The following is a 19,943-nucleotide window of genomic DNA, read 5'->3' as shown; positions in this document are numbered from 1 at the left end:
ATATAAAACGTTCAAATAATTTTCGTTTTTAGGTTCGATTTCTGGCAAAACATTGATTGGGTAATCAATCGAACTCTCTTTCCCTCACACCTACTGCATTATCTACTACACATTTACTATAAAATAATAAACAATTTATTCCATAGATAATAAACATAAACACAATCTCCATTAATGAACAAGTGAATAATTTAAAATTACTTAACACACTTCCGATATGCTTCGCTTACCACCGGACGTCAGTTGCTTCGGTGGTTAGTTACCGGCCCGGGTTCGAACCCCACACACGTTGTGATCACTTACAACTTTTTTTTTCGTTAATATAATTTATCGTTATAATACAACAGCTTGTGTACTTATTTTAAGGATTTTGTGCTTGTGAAGTGAAATATGTGGTGGATTATTCAGTTCGCAATATTATTGCAATGTAAGTATTTCTTGCATATGTTCCAATTATAAACGCAATTTCATATGCAGAGTTTTTCTATGATCTATATGTAAGCGGCTTACCACAAAATATGGTTTGAAAAGACTTCGATGTTAAAAAAGATTTTTTTTTCAAGGTCCGATAGCTTATAGTGTGCGTTGTGCATACTAACCTCCTGTATATTTATGAACGTAACACAAAGATTTTAAAATTCTAAATTTACATTTCGTAAATACTAGTTTATAAGTTTATGGTGATAATATTATTATTGATCTACAAAATCATGCGTGTTAACCAGTAACCCATGGGGTGTAAATACATTAATATCGAGTACCTCGTGAGAGATCTAGAATTTGAGAGATAGAAAAAGTCCCTGGACACAATGTTCAATATAATATATATTATATCGAACATATTAATATGTTTAACGTTAGTTATAATTAAGAATAGTGAATCAATATTTTTTTGTTTTAATTACACGAACAAAACTCATTTATTAATTTAATGGATAGTTCAGTATACACCTTAAGATCGTTTTATTACACACGTACATTGTAATGATAAAAATAGTATTAAAAGACGCTTTATAACGATAGAAAAATATGTAAATAGGGAAGGAAATGTTGCATTTAGTACTACATCAGCAATTCGGTACACTACACAATATATAATGATTTAACATATTAATGTATGAAGTATTATGATTGTGTTTTCATATAGAATAAACGCCGTAACTTAAAAAAACTGAAGGTTTTTTGTAAATTTAATCATGAATATTGAAAAGATAGCTTGTAACATATACTGTAGAAAATGCATTATATTAGATGTATCTATATCCATAGATACAAAAGAAGCCAAACAATTTGAGGTAAATGCTATTTTGTTTACGTCAAATCCGACTTAGTTTATTAATGAAGTCTAAAGAATAAAAAATATTCTTCGATTATGCCAATGTCCAATAAAATATTCTATGAAATTACCGCAGAAATTTTATAAAAGAAAAAGTCGTCAGCCGTAAATTACCGACTTCCATTGACACGTTGACGTATAAATGGTTACTTGTAGTTAATGACAGCGATAGTTAAATGGTGTATTTGTGACGATGCACTAATTCGATTTACTGTCGAGGGCATTGACCCCTAACAATCGATAGCAGTTTACATTATTCGTAAACATTCGATTTGCTATTTACTCGTCAAGGGTTAAAATACTTATTCAAATTACACTTCATTAACGGAAATAAATGCGAATTTATTACATTATTCCACTACATGTTTTCAAATGCTTTTGAATCGTGGTCAGTGAGGGACTACGTAACGTTGATTTAGTATTATTTAACTTTTAGAATAGCTATTTTCTAAAAAAAAAATACTTTCAGATTTTTGCAAGTTCTTTATAAAATGTGTATAAGTAAAAAATAAATAATTCAATGGCGCTACAACCTTTTTAGGTCTGGGCCTCAGTTTCTGTATCTGTTTCATGATCATTTGTTAATCGAATAGGCAAGTAGGTGATCAGCCTTCTGTGCCTGACGCACGCCGTCGACTTTTCGGGTCTAAGACAAGCCGGTTTCCTCACGATGTTTTCCTTCACCGTTTGAGCGAATGTTAAATGCGCACATAGAAAGACAGTCCATTAGTGCACAGCCGGGGATCGAACCTCAGTGATAAGAGTCGCACGCTGAGGCCACTAGGACAACACTGCTTAAGTAAAACGTCAATTATATAGATAAGACTCAATATAGTTTGGCTTTATGTTTCATTTCAACGGGTTTTAGTATCTAAAGTAGCTAGAGAAGACCGAGAACTGAATCCGATCTGATGAAATTACGTGTAATAAAAAAAATATAATAAATGTAAATTGTATATTGTGAATCATTCATTGGATAAACGGGCTTTATTATTATATAAAATGTTTCTACTTTTCAGTAGCAGCAATCATAATTTTCAATTCGCAATAATTGTTTTCTCTCAACAATACATATTGGCGCAAAGGCTGGCCGTTGCCTTTTACATTTGTACTTTGAAGTACTAATAAGTGATAATTTAAAAAAATTAAACATGACCTGAATTTAGCAAATAGAAAACAATGTTTTGCTCAACAACCTAAAACGTAATTCATCGTTGATTTATACAGAAATTTGTTCGACTAAAATCTTTTGGTTTCAAAGGAAATAATTGAATTCGAGATTCCAGAAGCGTCTCAGGAACTCGTCCCAGAGTAATTCTACATAAATGATAAATCTTTGTCACCGCAAGGAATCGCTTCGAGATTACCACCTAAATTCCTAATATCTTGATACTAAGTTAACGATTTTTATGGAAAAATGGTAAAACGAAGCTTTAAGACACAGTACACATGTTTGGGGTTCAATTCGGTTAGCTTTTGAATCTTCTGGTATGTCTGTGTGTGTGTGAATCTATCTTTTTTTAATAGAGTTTTTAATATATTTAAAATGTTCTGTATATACTAATTTAGAAGTCAATTAGTTATTTATTACCTTACTTTTCATTAAAAATGAACAAGAAAGAAGAAACTTAAACGAACGTACGAAAAAATTCAATCAAAACGTCTAGTTATATAAAAACTACATAGGATGTTATTCTTAATGAATTTACAATGTACCTACTTTGTACCTTCACGGACGGTAGGCTATGCTACTTCTTCGATGCAAAAAGTCACCTCAGCATCTATGTGCCGCGATATCACAACGACCTTTGTAAATTTGGTTGTTACAAAATGAAACGTAAAAATATTTTTTGATAAAAAAACAGACTAAAATATAGAGCGACACTTACAATTCGCTACGAAAAACACAAAATTTCGGTATCGTCTTGCCTTCAAGGCGTCATTTCTCATTACCTTTAATGAGAAATGACGCTTCGTTGCATTCAACAATTGCTATACTTATTACAAAATTTACATTCCAACTATTGCTCTAGTCTTTGTTAAATTGTCGTATTCACGAATTATATAGTGATTTCGTACATTTTGTATCAACACACTTTATGTATGACTTTATGAACTTCGACTTTATTTTCGCGGGTTAACGCACATATCATTAATCTTTTGAGTATCTGAAATTGGACATACAATACCACAAACATGCAGTAATGTTTTAACCCTATTGTGCACATAACATTAAGAAAAATATATTTAATTCTCTATTTTTGTTTATATTATATTACTATTATTTTGTAGGTAAAGAATTGTAAATAATATTTATTTGTGTGTTGGAAATAAACATATACAATTATCAAGACTGATCTTCCAAAATTGTCTGCTCAAGATCCACGTAAGTCCTTAGTGGCAAATGAGAACTATTTACGTATTCACCTAGTTACACATAGAAATAATAGATTTAGAAAAAATGTTTTACAAATAAGTAGTGCGATAAGTGCAAAACGAAATTAACATTTAACTAAACATATTTATATAATTTCATTTATTTTTAACACAATATAAAAGAATATAACGTGTTCCAATTCTTCAAAGACAAAACTCGACATCATAGTCTAAATTCTCTATATATAATGATAACTTTAAAGATAAAGTCGTAATTTTGCTAAAGTAAATAAAATTATAAGGAGCTGCTATACGCCTAGTCTTGGATTATTCCTTAAACAATTTATATCCTTATTTAATCGCTTTAAACAGATCCATGCATTTCTTAATACTTTGTCCCTTCAACTTAAGTATTCTTTTCAACTTTCAAAGAATAACCAAAGTTCGCAAGTTGTGTGATCGTGAAAGTGACTCACAATTTTAATAAGTTACAGAGATATTTTACTACTGAATTTTATAAGCCAGACTTGTGAAAAACTTTTTTATAATAGACCCATTATAATTTGAAAATGTAGCTTACATGAACAGGGGTGTGTCAAGTCTGTTTAGTACGTATCTCTGTATAAACTAAAATGTCTAAACTCACTTAAGTTCTCTTAAAGAAATTTGACCATATGCTGAACATCACACATGTTTTAAGGAGGACAATCAGATACGTATGAAAATATGTTTTAAAATGGACATACATGTGTGAAAATAACATGAGAACTTAAGAATGGGTCCGCCAAGCATTTGAAAATATACCTGTGTACATAATTATGTAGGAAATAATAATAATGAACACAGCAAGGTTTCTAAAACGACTCAGCAAAAGGTCTTCATGGAGTGGCTGAAAATGCAGTGGACATTTCAGTAATTTTTCATCACAATCTGTTAACAGAACCATTGAATGATGAGCACAAATGTGGAACAGGCGTGTTTTGTTGTTGTTTGTGTTTTTTTTCTTTACTCACAGGTTGCCTGGAAGAGATCGCTCGAAAGCGATAATGCCGCCAGTTGCCTTCCTTTTCATTTAATTATGTTCAATTTTTATATTGTAACGTAACGAAGTGTTTATAAATAAATAAAAGGGATATTTGTATCTAGTCAACCGTGTATTTTACAATAAAATTGAAATTGACTTAGTGTTTTGTCTTGATTCGCCGAGAGTGAACCTGATCCTCCGATCTCCATCATGGGTTTGAATCATAAAGTCACGGAGGCAAAAAGTTGTCGTCTTCGTAGTTTACAAATGGTATATATTGGGTGATTTAATTAACCTAATCTACTTAATATGACAAAGAAGCAGGGTCTTTGTTAAAATAGAAATAAAAATATATTGTGTGGTTTGGCATAACAAATACCTACGACTCCGAGCCTAGACTGCACTCACGTCATCACAGGCTTTTGTCTGTCTGAGATATAAAACGTTTAATCACTGTCTTAGTGCTGTTCACGCGCCGATGGCCAGAGTACAAAGGCGCCATAACGAACAGGAAGCAAGCTCTTGTGAGCACGCGCGGTTTTTTGTGGAATTCCTTAATATATGAGCTTTTTGTATCACCTGCGAAGTTCAGTGGTTATAACGGAATTTAAGTTTTATTTATAATTCATTATAGACAAGTGTTTTACTGTTAATGCATTATTATTAATGTAACAACCTTCGTAGGTAAATATACAATGTTTCAACCCAACTATACATTTAATTTTTTCATTTCTATTTTGAAGCATATGTGAAAATGATATCACACAATGACTAGTGTCAAGTATCTAAAGAGTGTAATTCGCAATGGCTAACAGGCGAGCTACTGCCCGCTTGCTTCTATAAAAAAATAATATCAGCGAATTTGCCTATGAAAAAAAATTTTCACGCTTCACCTAGTGGGTTAACAGCCTTAGCACAATATGGCACCCTCTTATTACGTCTTCTTATTATCAACTCAGCAAAGTGGAACGATGCGCACGCGCCGCCGTTCCGCTGTGCAATCTCGAAACACATGCCGTATAGTTGTTTCTTTCACTCGTATGTTACATGTTATATCCCATCTCTCATACGTTACGGTCGCTTATTCGGAACGCCTTCATCAGATAAACCTCGAGTTAAAACATATGGTCTGATTCCTTAAAGGAAGTTTTATGGCCGCGCTTTCGCTTAAAAAAATAAAAACAATTATACTAAACTAGTGCCTTTATATAAATAATTATAAAGCACGTCCTTCTTCTAGGATATATTGTTAAAAAATATTTAATATTTGAATGTACACTTATATAAATAAAAATTAATGTTCGACATTAGGAATTTGCTGTAAAGGTCATACAAGAAGTTGTTAAAAGATATTTCTTTGGATTTGGGTTACCAATGCCATTACTAATACTTAAGATATTTAACAACTCCGACGGCTACATAGTCGGGGAATTATCTAGAAAGCATAAAAAAACGCAAACCTCCAAGACGGCTGGACCAATTCCGAAAATAAAAAGGATAAACCAAATAATCACTTTTTTTCTGTTTGAACGCAACGGTTTTGGAACATCATCTTTCAGGGTTTACGGGGTACGGTTGCTCACAAACTAATACAATTTACAATCTTAGCTTGTAACTTCAGATATATGTCTTGGATAGTCAAATTATCGTAAACACTTTAAGATCTAATAAATACAGCAGCTGTCTGCATAATACTTAATAAAAAAAAATCAACAATTGACGGTGGTTAAATAATAAATACTACTTATCTATTTCCTCCTCATATTGCAACGAGTTTGAAGGAAAATATTGCGTTTGCGCAGCGTGAACGAGGGTGTGCAACGAAGCGTGGAGTTTTGTGTGCCATAAAACACAGGTGTACAAAGAACAGTTTAATGCCTTTGAAGGTTAATACAATTGAAAACCATTTTTTTTTGTCTTTTGAGTAAAAAATAAATAAATAAGCAAAGCAATAATCTAACCCACAATACATAAATATATTTTAAAAAATAACTCCATTTATACATCAAATCAACATTGGGTAAACCAACTGCCCGTTTGCCCCGTGTTATATAAAGCACAATGTTTATAATTTGAGGAGAAACCTGAATTAATTATATTTTTTTAATAATAATACAATTAACTTAATAATGTAGTTGAGTGTGGCCTCTGCGTAATAGTACTGAAAAACATGTTAGGCATATCTGCAACTAAAAAGGCGGACGTTTATAATTAAGATAAGTAAATGAACATGCCAGTACTAAGTTAAGTTATGAACACGCGTTAGAAGTTATACTTCTTTACCGTAACAAGATAAAATTCTTTTTCAAAAATTTTATTCTAAGTTTGTAGAAAAAACTAAAATGTTGATTAGAGCTAACTTCAGGGTGTCGGTTTTTTGTGACGGTGTGAGCGCGCATCGTACATTTACTCTCATCATTTTTCCCTATCGCGCCAAAAAAGTATAACTTGTATAAAAAAAACACGCAATTGTTGTAAATGCAAAATAAAATTACATATATTCTCTCAGAAGTTTGGTACAAGAAAACATGTTTTTCGGATAAATATGACACTTATTGTTAAAGCCATTGATTTATTTTACCTGTATATATATTCATGGAACGTTTTTATACTAATATAAAAGATTTCGTAGTTATATATCCTATTTCTTCGTAAGTTTTTGATCCTGTAAATGTTCAAGCAGTTACATTATTATTTTAAAAAAATACTGCATAACAATCACATAAAATAAAAGTTTATTTCCGAATATTATCGTAATCAGAGGCGGAACTAACTGTGTAAGGATAGGCAAAGGAAAGTTCACAAACGCGCAATCTAGAACGAATATTATCTAAGTTAGCCACCATGACTATGTGAATACTGATGAGACTGCAAGTATGAAGCCAAAATACTAAGTTCTAGACTTACAGATAAACCATGAGAACGTCTAAACGAAACCAGTAATCCAACTGTTTTACTCTTTGATTTAATTTTAAACAAGACCTAGATACTGTTATTGCCATTGCCTGTATGTTTATATTGTAAATAAATAGGAATTTTATTTTTATATGTGTTCGAAATACATAAATTCAATTTAATAATTTTTGATGAGGGTGATCACAAATATTTTTTCTCGGCCGATCGTCTCATTTGTTAGTTGAGTCATTGTTAAGATTTACTCGGGCTACGTTAGACGCATTTTTATTTTGATATATACTTTTTGTTTATTTAGAATTTTATAGTAAGAGTTTAGTGCGTTTTTGAGAACTATCGTGAGAGAGAGAACTATTAGCATCAGTCTGACCTCTCTTTGTTCCCAAAGTAATAGAATTTCTCCAAATCCTTACGGCTGATAATATTGTGTGCCTTTCTTCCTGGTAAGAAGATATTGTAACGAGGTATGTACTCAGGACTTATTATTCAAGTATAAGATTGTGTATCAACGCCCACCGTTCTTTGTGGTACAATATGTTTAAACAAATTGGATAGATTTCAAAAATTCAGCACTGCTACTTGATTTAAAAATATACTTTGTTTAAAAATGTAATCTATTGCCGTGCGGGCCTAGGATAGGCCATTATAAATATAAAACCATTTATCATTTTGGTCTTATATTACTTACGTTAATCAATGTTTAAATTAGTTTTTGCCTGTGTTTTAGACTGGGTTTCCTCAACATGTGTATTCGATTCGGACATATATTTAGACTATTATTACACAAACGGAGCCATGTTGGCCTAGTAGCTTCAGCATGAGACTCTCATCCCTGAGGTTGTAGGTTCGATACCCTGTGCCATATTTTCTTTCTAAGTAACATTAGCTCGAATGATGAAGGAAAACTTCCTGAGGAAACCGGCTTGCCTAAGACCCAAAAAGTCGACAGCGTGCGTCAGGCACAGAAGGCTGATAACCATGATCATGAAACAGATACAGAAATCTGAAGCCCAGACCTAAAAAGATTTTTTTTTATTATAACACAAACACCTTTTAATGTGTATTCGGCACTTTATCCGTAACATTCTCGTATAAAACAAAAGAAGAATTGCAAAATTATTAATTTCAAAAATCATTTAACCAACCCTTTCAATTCTTTAAAAGATTCTTAGATTTTAAAGGACGGCGAAACAATTTCATTTCGCTATAATGACGTTTTCGGTCGAACGGTTACCTAATGTAGTGTAAATCTACCTTTGAATTTCGTAAATTTAATACTTATATAATAGAACTATACTAGTATTTTTTGTATACTATCTACCAATCAATAACAAGATCGTATGATTTTATAATAGTTAAAACATATCTTTATTTATTCTTAATTATTCCTTAAGTATATATACAGTCAAAATAAAAATAAACAGCTGTTTCTAAAATTCTTTAAATTAAATGACATTTCTATCACACACCCTTACACACACTTACCCATTCACACACCTACAATATCTCACGCTTTAGTTGTTTTTTTTTAGTTACTTAATTGAAGCAATATTTTTATTAGTAACCATAACAATCTAATTTACAGTATTTACAATTTTCTTAATATAATAATAATAACAACAATTAAAAATTAATTTAAAAAAGTAAAACAAATTTAAAAGGTTTGGTCCCTGTGGCTGTTTACCTTTAACGCTGGCAGTATTTCTTTGCTGTATTGCGTTACTTATTTTTGTATGTTAAAACAGATCTATGTTTGCAGTGTGCATTCCCTGAGGTCACCGGTACTATCTATCGGGCGCCAACTAAACTACATAGTAACTTACTTTTAGTTTAGTTCTAATATAGTCAACTCTGTATATTTTTTATCCGCAAAAGGCTGGTGACCTGTTACCACAGGACTTCTATAGTCCAATGATAGGCAACACTCTCTCACAAAAATGGTCATTACGTGGAATATGTGAAACTAATTCATACTCAAAATAACTTTATTCATATAGGTAACCAACTACACTATAGACACACACTACACTATGAACGTCACCAGTAAATACAATATTGTAAAGAGGCTTTATTATTATTATTCGTTAAAATATTGTTTAAATAAGTATCTACTAACATTGATTGTTGTTTACGTTAGCTATAATTGTCCCCAAACCGCTTTATGAGTGTTACAAAATATACTATAAAACTTTACACTACTACGGTTTCTCATCTAGGATTTTTTTTGTATTATGTGCATGATATATAAAAATAAAATAAAATATGTTTATTATGGAATATAAGATACAGGTATCACTTATTACACGTCACTAAATTTGTATTGCAGACATTCCTACCCATCGGCAAAGAAGACAGAGGGTGTAGGCCTAGAGAAAAAGCTGGCGTTAAAAACTCTCGGTAGTCTTTTAAAATACAAGTAGCCTGTCTAGCACTAGTCCTAGGCCCTTTTTTCAACTAGATAATCGTTAACTTTAAACTAAGCCTTTATACACAGCTTCTCTTTAAGGCATTTCCTAAATTTATTAAAAGGCAGAGATAAAAAAGCCCCTAGGATTTTGTTAAAGAAAAGTATCCCTTTTTCCAAAAAATATTTACTAACTTTAGATAGTACGCCGAATTTCCAGCCTGTGTTTGTTTCGAGTATTATCACTATTTTTGTATACACACATAATATTTTGTTGTGTTGCGAGGGAAAGGTAAGCATATTATTTTTTCTTGAATTTATCTCAGAGATGAGATGAGAATGTAGGGAACATGTTAAATTATAGATTGCACGAATGAAATGCAATGATCACTAGTATTATTCTTAAGAATACGAAGGTCGGTGATTTACAAGCATGTAAAAAGGTGCAAATGAACGTTGTTTCCATTCTGTATCAATTTGTGGAGATTTGGGAATGGTAATGTTTCGGTGATATTTTATGTACGCTACGACCTTATGCTCCCTTTTTTGTAGTGAATCTTTAGGCTTTCTTTATTCCCTTTCTATATTTTAGACAATGTAGTTCTTTATAACGTATAAGATATTTCTTAATGTAAACATTCGTATAGTGCTATGTGTACATAGAACTTAAAATGTCATGTGGAACATGGTGTAATGGTTGCAGCTCCTTACAAACGTTGTGTAAAACAAAAACTTGGCGATTAAAAAGAGTGGCGGTGAGTTTATTGCCAGTTCTTCTCTTCCGTTCTACGCCCTTGATTTGAGAACTGGCAGTAAATGTAAAATTGGAAGCATTTCAGTTTTTGACGTGCATAAGTGTACATTGTGTTACCTATATGAATAAATGATTTTGAATTTTGAATTGCACTACACCAATTCCTTCAATAAGTTGCATTATTCTTGAGGAATTTAGTCGTATATGCCGCGAGTATTTCCTAAAATAATTATTTAAAATTTGAATAAAAACAAATATATCTAAAATCTAGATCACTAATAATTTTTCGTACTACGTAAATCCTAGTTTGACCCTAACCGAAATTAAAAGAAGTCCATCAAACTTACTTATCATCATGATATCAACTCGGGTTTATATCGCAATACCGATGTTAATGATTAAATTAGCAGAGCCGCGAGCTGAGAATTGTACGTCTGACATGGCTCGCAATTAAACTTATAAGACTTTAACATTAATTATCAACTTTTAAGCCCGTTGACATTTATTTTATTAAACTTTTCAATTACTTGCTGTCCCAAAGGCGTACTGTTGACTTTGTACAATATTCCAATTTCCTTTCTCCGCTTTTTATTTTCGAGACCACGGTTTATTATTAGCTTTTATCACTACGAAGAGCGGTTTGTTTGGCTGAATAAATAAATTCAAAATAGCGATTAATGCGAAATAATAACGATTTGATACGTTCATAGTTTTATTTATTATATTTAATTTAAACCAAGTTTGATTTGATACAGATTATACAACATAGATACACATACACAATATTATATACAGAATATTTTCTTAAATTCAATGTTACTTATTGTGGAACTAGAAATTAACGCTTCTTAATTTTTTTTGGTATTAACACCATTTTTGTGTGTATTTTCTCTTCTCTGTGTAACCTTTATCTCTTCTGTAATGAAAAAAAAATCGTACATAATTGAAGACAAGTTTAACAAAATTTAAAATTTTTGATTTAATATAACAATAATTTATGCAGTTATTCTTAACTGCTAACTTCGTACTACTATCAACTCTCAAACAACGATAACTTAGGCCCGTAGTTTCAGACTAATGACTCGATGCTTGAATAATCAAAGGACAAAAACGACATTCCATTTAGAAACTTAAAAAGATATCAGACATATTTGTGTATTATTATAATTAATTACTACAAAATGTGATTTGGAGCTTGGTGCAGCTCTTTTCCACATTTATTTTGTGAAACTTGGCGTCAATAGAGTGATAGAGATTTTATTGACACCTCTTCTTGTCCGTCTTTCGCCCTTGATTTGAATCGAACTTGTCAATGTTTTAAGACCATTGTCCTTTTATTTAAATTCACACAAGGTTATATCTATACCTATGATTATTTGTCATATTTCATAATGATAAAAGTGATAAAAATTCAGTTTATTGATAATGTCTTAAAAATCGCTGTAATTCTATACTACTAAACATTGTTACATTATTTATCCCGCGATATTATGTAAATTTATGAGAAAACTGTGAAAAATCTCTTAGAAAACTCCACTTATTTTAGCACCATAGACAATGTGTAATTGAATTGCTGTTAATTTAATTTCAGGTGTATCATCAGTCCGTATAATCAACATGCGAGTTCCTGAAGTTCTGCAATATGGAACTCGAGATGTGATAACGCTGGACTGCGATTACATCACAAAAAACGTCACAGGGCTGGTCGTAAAATGGTTTTTTTCTGACCGCTCGCAGCCCGTCTACCAGTGGATACCACCACAGAAGCCTCAAGCTCTTGGTATATTGAAGAATAAGGTACATAGAGCTTACAATAGATTATTTCTCACATTGCTTATTATAATTTGTGTGTGGCTATAAATATATAAATAAATATTTTTTGTATAGAATCGTGGCAGGTCCATATGATTAAATTGATACCGACACGCATGATAAATACGTTGCTGGACTTATGATATAATACAATTGTTATTAGGCAATAACCTATGTTGCAATACAAGCTCCTCAGCAATCCGTTGTTACCAGCATTAGTTTTGGTGGAATTTTATCCACGGTTGATTCTAAATTAATCCTACCCCGCTGCCTTTTATTCCTCCCCCTGAGCGTCCTCTCTTTTTCACTCAGTGGGCTATCCCAAGTAAGGGATTGTTAATTTCCGATTAATTATAAAGCTTATTATAACATTCCAGTTGGACTTAAACTACAAGATTTCGCACAATCCATATACGCAACACCGAGCTCTAAGGATAGTTCAGCCGAGTACTGAGTTGACTGGGAACTATACATGTGTCGTTTCCACCTTCTTAGCTGAAGATGAAAGCACCCGGCCTATGACTATATTTGGTAAGATACTAGAAAATTAGTTCATGTGCTTTTCCAAGGTTTTTTTATCTAAATTAACAGCAGAGACGGACATTACGGGCGCCCGTAGTAGCATGTATTTTTTATTAACTTATTTTTTATCCACATACAGTACTAATAAATAAAGTACTTATGTTAGGGGGAGATTTCAGAAACTCCATGTGGTGGATACATTACATTTTTACAGTAAATCAATAAATCAATAATCAGGAAACAAGACCAATAATTTGACATACTATGTATAGTGTTGATGTTCTTAAATATATTAACAAACGATTCACGCGAATTGCCTATGCTATATAGATATCATTCTTTACCTACGATTTGTTTTCCACATGAAGGAAGCTATAATTATGTATACTAAAAAACCAATTTCCAAAGACAAGAAAATAAATTTCTCAATACTCTATTTTCCAATTTGTATCCTGTCGCTGAAATTGACGATGCAATGACAGGTACACCGAGCAATAAAAACAGCTAAATCTACCCATCAGGCGAAACTGCTGTATGAGGAAACGGCTAATGGAATACAAATGACCGTTTTGTTTATGCCATAAAATCCATCAATATTTGAAGCTACAAGACGTAGAACGTTGATATGTAATGTCTGGATAATCCTAGGTATTTTAAAATATACATTAATTTAATAAGTATGACCAAACGTTATAACCACAATGGTTTCAAGTGAGCCCACAAGTAAACTTTGGTAACAGATATTCAATACTACTGAAAACTACCTTTGGATTGTTTTTTTGGAATTCGTGGCAAAGGTTAGCATTGATATGGCAACAATTCAGCCTTTAATCATAATGTCAGTTTCTGTCAACTAGATGGTGGAGAAAGGTGGAGTGGTAAATTGCAATAAATTGCGTTTATTATGTTAAGAAACTTTTTACGATAAAATCTTTTTAGTACTACCGTTAGCTAAAGATATTATTTGTGATTATTCATTAGTTTAATATCAATAATTAATCATTTTAGTGATTGTAATTCGTCCTTAATGAATACAATGAGATTGAAAACTACTCGTTTTACTTAAAAATATATTTTTGAGTCGCATAATTTATATTTCCAGGCTAACCACGAAAGGTGTATCTCTGAAACATATTGCAAAAACAGATTTTTTTTTATAAATAAAAATAAAAATGTGTGCGTGTACATCTACTATATGCAACTTTACAGAAATAGGTTAAATTCGATAAAGTTGAACAAAAGGCTTTTATTATCATACATGAATGCAAATAATACAATTATTTCATTTTACCCTATAACTACTAAGATTATTACAGAATTTCATGAATTGTAATATAATTATTACTATCATTGCTATCGTTATTATATATATTTACTATTAATGGCTTCGAACCTCTTCGAATCAATCGTGGTAGGGACAAGAAAAAGATGGCGCGTAACGGAAAAATGTGACGCGTAACCGAAAAATGTGGCCTTTAATTTTTTTCCAACGCCGATAAAGAGGTTTCACTTCGACGGTATTTAATTTTGATGTAATTGGTCCTGGGATTTCTATGAGTTTCAAGGTATACAGAATTTTAAACATCGCAACAATTTAATAGTCAAATTATCTAGCCTACTAACATCATAGGCTACTTGCCGGTATTCATTACAGTTTGCGTGATCCCAGTCCATTCGATGTTGTTTCGAAAACATCGTTTCGAGGACGTCCACATTACAAGCCTTTACAAACCTTGTCGCTTTGGCGGCGTAACCCTTTGGCTACAAAATTTAAACCATCGTCACCGCAATTTCTCAAAAGTCATGTTACTAGATGCGTAGTAATAGTAATTATCTAATTGATTCTAATTAGATTAAAGTCAATTGAATTCCGTTAGAGAAATATAACAGATTGATTTCTGGCAACAGCTTAAAATAGACTAAAAGAATCTGCATACGTTTTATAAATGTATTAATACAAATAAAACAACTTACAATAATATAATAGCTTTTTAACAAACGATATGTTAATGTTTCCATTTTGTATAAAAATCAGCGACGCTGTAATGTAACAAGGGATGTGTTAGATAAATTATTTTTGCCTTCTGTGTTATCAACTACGCTCAGTTTCTACAATTCGCTGTCGGCATGTGGTAGACAAGTGATTGTGTATGCGGGGTAGGGTCAGGATCGACCTATCCCCCCCAAACATATAACCGTAAACTTAAACAGAAAATTGAACAAATCAAATGTATTTCCTCAGTGCCTGAAAAACGATTCGACATGATCATGGATAGACTCAGCGATGGTTATCTGAACATAATATGCTCCGTTGAAGGTGTCTTCCCACAGCCAGAACTCGTCATTTTAGCTGGAAACAGGTAATCTTTAATCACACTTGCTGTAAAACCTCTAGGCGCTGGGCCTATTTCCCCTTCTTAAGAAGTTAATTCTCTAATTGAGAAAATACTTTATAGTTCAATTGTTTTATGAAGTAATGACCCATGAATTACGAAGGACCATCAATTAATGTTAATTTTTTTATACAACATTTATTTTTCTTAATCAATAGAGTGCGTAAATATATATTTTAAGATTCAAGGTAAATAAAACTTATTTAATGTTATCACAAGCATCTTTAAAACATCTAAGAGTTTATTTTAAACAATGGAAAATTGTTATTTGTTAAAAAACCATTAATTACATTGTAATAACATTTTGTATCTTCATAATTGCAGGTTTTTCAAATTTCGTATCAAATAATATTCGCCAATTATTCTATGAAAATTGTTAAAATAAGTTCAAGTTTCACATTGACATATTGATGCGTTATATTAATTTTGTTTAATAATTTAACATCAAGTAATCAACGTTTATTAATGAATTGATATTATTTTCACTAAAATTAATTATGTTAAAACATATCACGCTTCAACTTTCAACTGACGCATAATTTTATTAATATTCAATTAAAATGCGACAAACATTCTAATTAAAAGGGGACAGAAACTGAATCGTACTAAACCCATTAAAATTCATGTTATATGAAGATAAAGTATACTAATAGGATAACATATATAACATAGTACATTAAAAACAATTTTTATTTCAAAAGCACCTCTAATAACGATAGAATAATAGCAAAACGTCAACTGTATTGAATAATAAAAACATATAACATACCGGACGGACCTTCAAAATATTTAAAAAGTTGCCTTACAGACTTAAAATTACTATTATCTAGATTTACGCCATATTATTCCATGCCATAGTTAGTCAATTTTCCATAACAGCATTCAAACTATTCGGACTTGACTGATGTTAAGAATGCTCGAATCCACTATTCAAAGTTGAGTATATCCGCTCCTAATCACGGAAGATATTCATTGATTCTAACAATCCGTAGTGCAGCCGACATCTCGGGAACTTGCCGAGTAGTCCAAATCGCTCCAAATACGAACACTTGTACGTTCCTTAATCCGGATATATACGGGAAAATCATTCGTTGATAAACGCCTTCTCTAAACATAATAAAAAATCTTAAGTTCCCGTGCACAGTAGTCCCAGTGTTCTCACCAAAACACTTGTGCTTGGTGACGAAAGACTACGAGAGCAATGAAAGCGTTATATTAATATTAGAATAAATGTATTTAAGATTTAAATTTTTTAATGATTGAAGAAGTAACTATAGAAATAGTCCAACAATACGAATCGCAACGTTCTCGTACATGTTTCTAACCCGTACATTGCCAATACCCTAGAGTTTAAGACTAAATAATTCGGATGCTCCATGAAAGTTGTCTAACTCCGACATCTTGTACGGCGCACTCGACACGGAATCAGTTTGCCCAGCAGGCACCAGGTATTCTCCTAAGCCTTGCACTGTAAGCTTGGAGCGATTGGCTTAATATCTTTGGATACATGTGCGCCTGGTAACATTGAATATTGTCCGTGGATTTATATTGGAAATACGTTTTGTTGGATAATGTAGAATCTCAAAAGACTTGTCATCAATAGTCCACAGTTCTTTCTAGTTAACTAACGTTGTTTTTTTCCAACATCTTATAGTTGCATTTATTATGGTTTCTTTTATATATATATATATATATATATATATATATATATATATAAAAGAAACCATATATATTCTTTTATATATATATATAAAAGATATATATATATATATATATTATTTTTTTATTATGCCAAATATCGTTTTATGTCAAAAACAATAAAAACCTTTGTACCTGGTTCAAATTGGCACCAGGAGTATAGTGTCGTTATTTCAGTCAAATAATAAAATATATTCTTTTCCAGACCGTTGAATGCGAAATCATCTTTAAATATGATAGATGGAAGGTATACAGCTTTAACAAGTGCAGTAGTCAAAATCGATTATTTGCCGCCCACAGTGGAGATACTTTGCGACATGCAAGTACCACTCGCTAACTATTTCAGTAGAAAACGGGATATATTTTATAGAGGTAAGTCTTTCATAATAATTATCGTATTTATGACATACTCATTGATATATGTGTACATCGATATATAGTCACGTGTATTTGTCAGTTTTTATTTGATAGTTTCAAATATATTTGTGTCAATACCTCAATACCTTTTGGTAAGTACATTTACCAAAAGGAAGAATTAAAAGATCTTCCGACTAGTCTTTAAAAATCGACTTAGTGTATAACTTTTGAAAAAAAAAGTATTATTAAAAAAATGATAATTAGCGTGGGACACTGTAGTTGATATAAATTTAATAACATTTGATATGATATGTACGATACAAATAATATAAGAATTGACCAATTCATATGACTAATAATAAAATGTAAAACTTCTTCAAATACATATTTTCGCGCCATTGTGTGGCATAGTATGCGAACTATTGTACCACCTTTTTTTACCATATTCTTGCAATAAATTATTATTAATATCGGAAAAAATACCGGTGAGCCGGCAGTAACCAATAAAGACTTCTTGGTTTCGCAGGAGATCAAGTTTTTTTAGAATGTTATATACCATTTGTTGCTGATAAAATTTTAATTAAATTATTCTATTTTTTTTAATTATATAAAATTTTAATTAAATTATTCTACTTTTTTATTATAACTTATTTCTATTTTTATTATTTTCAGATCCACCACCCACTACTCTAGACCCTCCTGGTTTAGCCAACTCCCAGTTTGCAAAAGATCACGGTAAGATATGAAGAATATTATTTTCCTGTCAGGCAGTTTTGTTAACATTTGTATTATAGTAAAAACAATGAAATCTTTTCTGTATTTAAAAACCGGTGAACCAAATTACAAAGAAGTCAAATCGTACATTCCGTTCAATTATAACTGGTCGATAAAAATAAATCCCTAGTTTTCTCCTACTGTATTTCTGTAAACTACTTTTTGTATTATACTTACAGCAAATTTTAGAAAGGTGTCTCTTAAGTTTGGTTCAACATTATTTCTTTGAAGTTATGTTTATTCCTATAAAACCGCCTCTTCAGCTGCATTGTTGCAAGAACATGCAGCATTTTGCTTAACTGTCAACATCTGTGTGATCAATCGCGTTGATTTTAATGTCTATAATCTTTAGTTACTTAGAAATATTGTCAGCTTATGGACTGCCAACAACATTTAAAAGTCGTTGTTTTTTACTTTAATAAATAGGAAATTATAATTACATTTTTTTTATTTACAGGACACTCAACGCAGTGCAGATTGACCTTAATTATTGTAATGCTATTTATGTACTTTAGTTTATGGTACTCTTGACGTATTTTTTAAATTATTTCTGTATATACTAATGTAAATAATTTAGAAAGTTGACGTTAAAAGTAAATGACATGTGATAAGATCCGCTCAGAACGAATTTAATATTTTTAATACTTTTATATTAAAATATGATTATGTGTTCATTTGCGAATGGGAACTGTAACAAAAATTTACAGTTTTACAGTATACGTTTAGAGAAATTTTCACATTACGTGTGATTACACGAATAATTTAACGAAGTTCGAAGTTCGATACAAGCCCATGATATTTTGGCTTGAGATAGACTGGCCTATTTCTTTTCGTTACGTTATCAATGAAAATTTTCCAAGTAAATTTTAATTTTCTAACAATCCTTTACAATGGAATCCCGTTAAGTGAAAAACGTGTTTCAACTCGCATAGCTATTATGCTTTCATTACAATATTATAAAGTTAATTTAAATTCTTATAAACTTTGTTCGCGGCAGTTTTCTTCCAAGTTCGTTTAATTATGTAAATTTTAAATTGTGAGAGGAAATGGTAGGGATTTTACGGCTTTCTGATAAAACGTTTTAACGCGAAACTTACGAAAAAATGTTAAACTTTTATTAAGGCGAAATTCTTATGTATAAATTATATGGACTCACTGTATAAGGATTAGTTGGCGATAGTGATATTTCTGGCACATAACGGTTTAGTGGCTAAACTGTTCCAGAAACACACACTATGAGTATCATTATTTTATTAATGACTAAAAACGAACATTTCTAGAGACGTTTTGTCCAGATATTTGCACAAAAGTTCTTATTTATAGACTTTATGATTTCTGAGCAAATATCTACATCTGTTATCGTTTTAAAAGTAAATCAATGGCGCTTCAACCTGTTTTAGGTCTGGGCCTCAGATTTCTGTATCTGTTTCATGATCTTTTGTTAAACTAATAGGAAAGTGGGTGATCAGCCTTCTGTGCCTGACGCACGCCGTCGACTTTTTGGGTCTAAGGCAAGCCAGTTTCACGACATTTTCCTTCACCATTCGAGCGAATGTTAAATGCGCACATCGAAATAAATT

The 19,943-nt window shown here is 31.5% G+C and overlaps 1 protein-coding gene across 2 annotated transcripts; it reads left to right on the top strand.

Annotated features, from left to right (window-relative positions):
- The first annotated feature begins 280 nt into the window (after positions 1–280).
- LOC123711909 lies at positions 281–18,976 on the top strand. Of its 2 annotated transcripts, none has more exons than XM_045664763.1 (7): positions 281–427; positions 12,399–12,604; positions 12,997–13,150; positions 15,384–15,501; positions 17,438–17,604; positions 18,262–18,324; positions 18,821–18,976. In XM_045664763.1, the coding sequence occupies exons 1-7, from the start codon at positions 391–393 to the stop codon at positions 18,892–18,894; spliced, it is 819 nt and encodes a 272-aa protein (XP_045520719.1). In that variant the 5' UTR covers positions 281–390; the 3' UTR covers positions 18,895–18,976. The 2 variants fall into 2 exon arrangements, with proteins under 2 accessions (XP_045520719.1, XP_045520720.1); XM_045664764.1 differs by lacking the exon at positions 281–427 and adding an exon at positions 8,082–8,113.
- Positions 18,977–19,943: the final 967 nt, after the last annotated feature.

The sequence above is a fragment of the Pieris brassicae genome, chromosome 7, assembly GCF_905147105.1.
Source record: "Pieris brassicae chromosome 7, ilPieBrab1.1, whole genome shotgun sequence".
Taxonomy (NCBI): domain Eukaryota; kingdom Metazoa; phylum Arthropoda; class Insecta; order Lepidoptera; family Pieridae; genus Pieris; species Pieris brassicae.
This window is presented reverse-complemented; position numbering and strand designations above follow the sequence as displayed.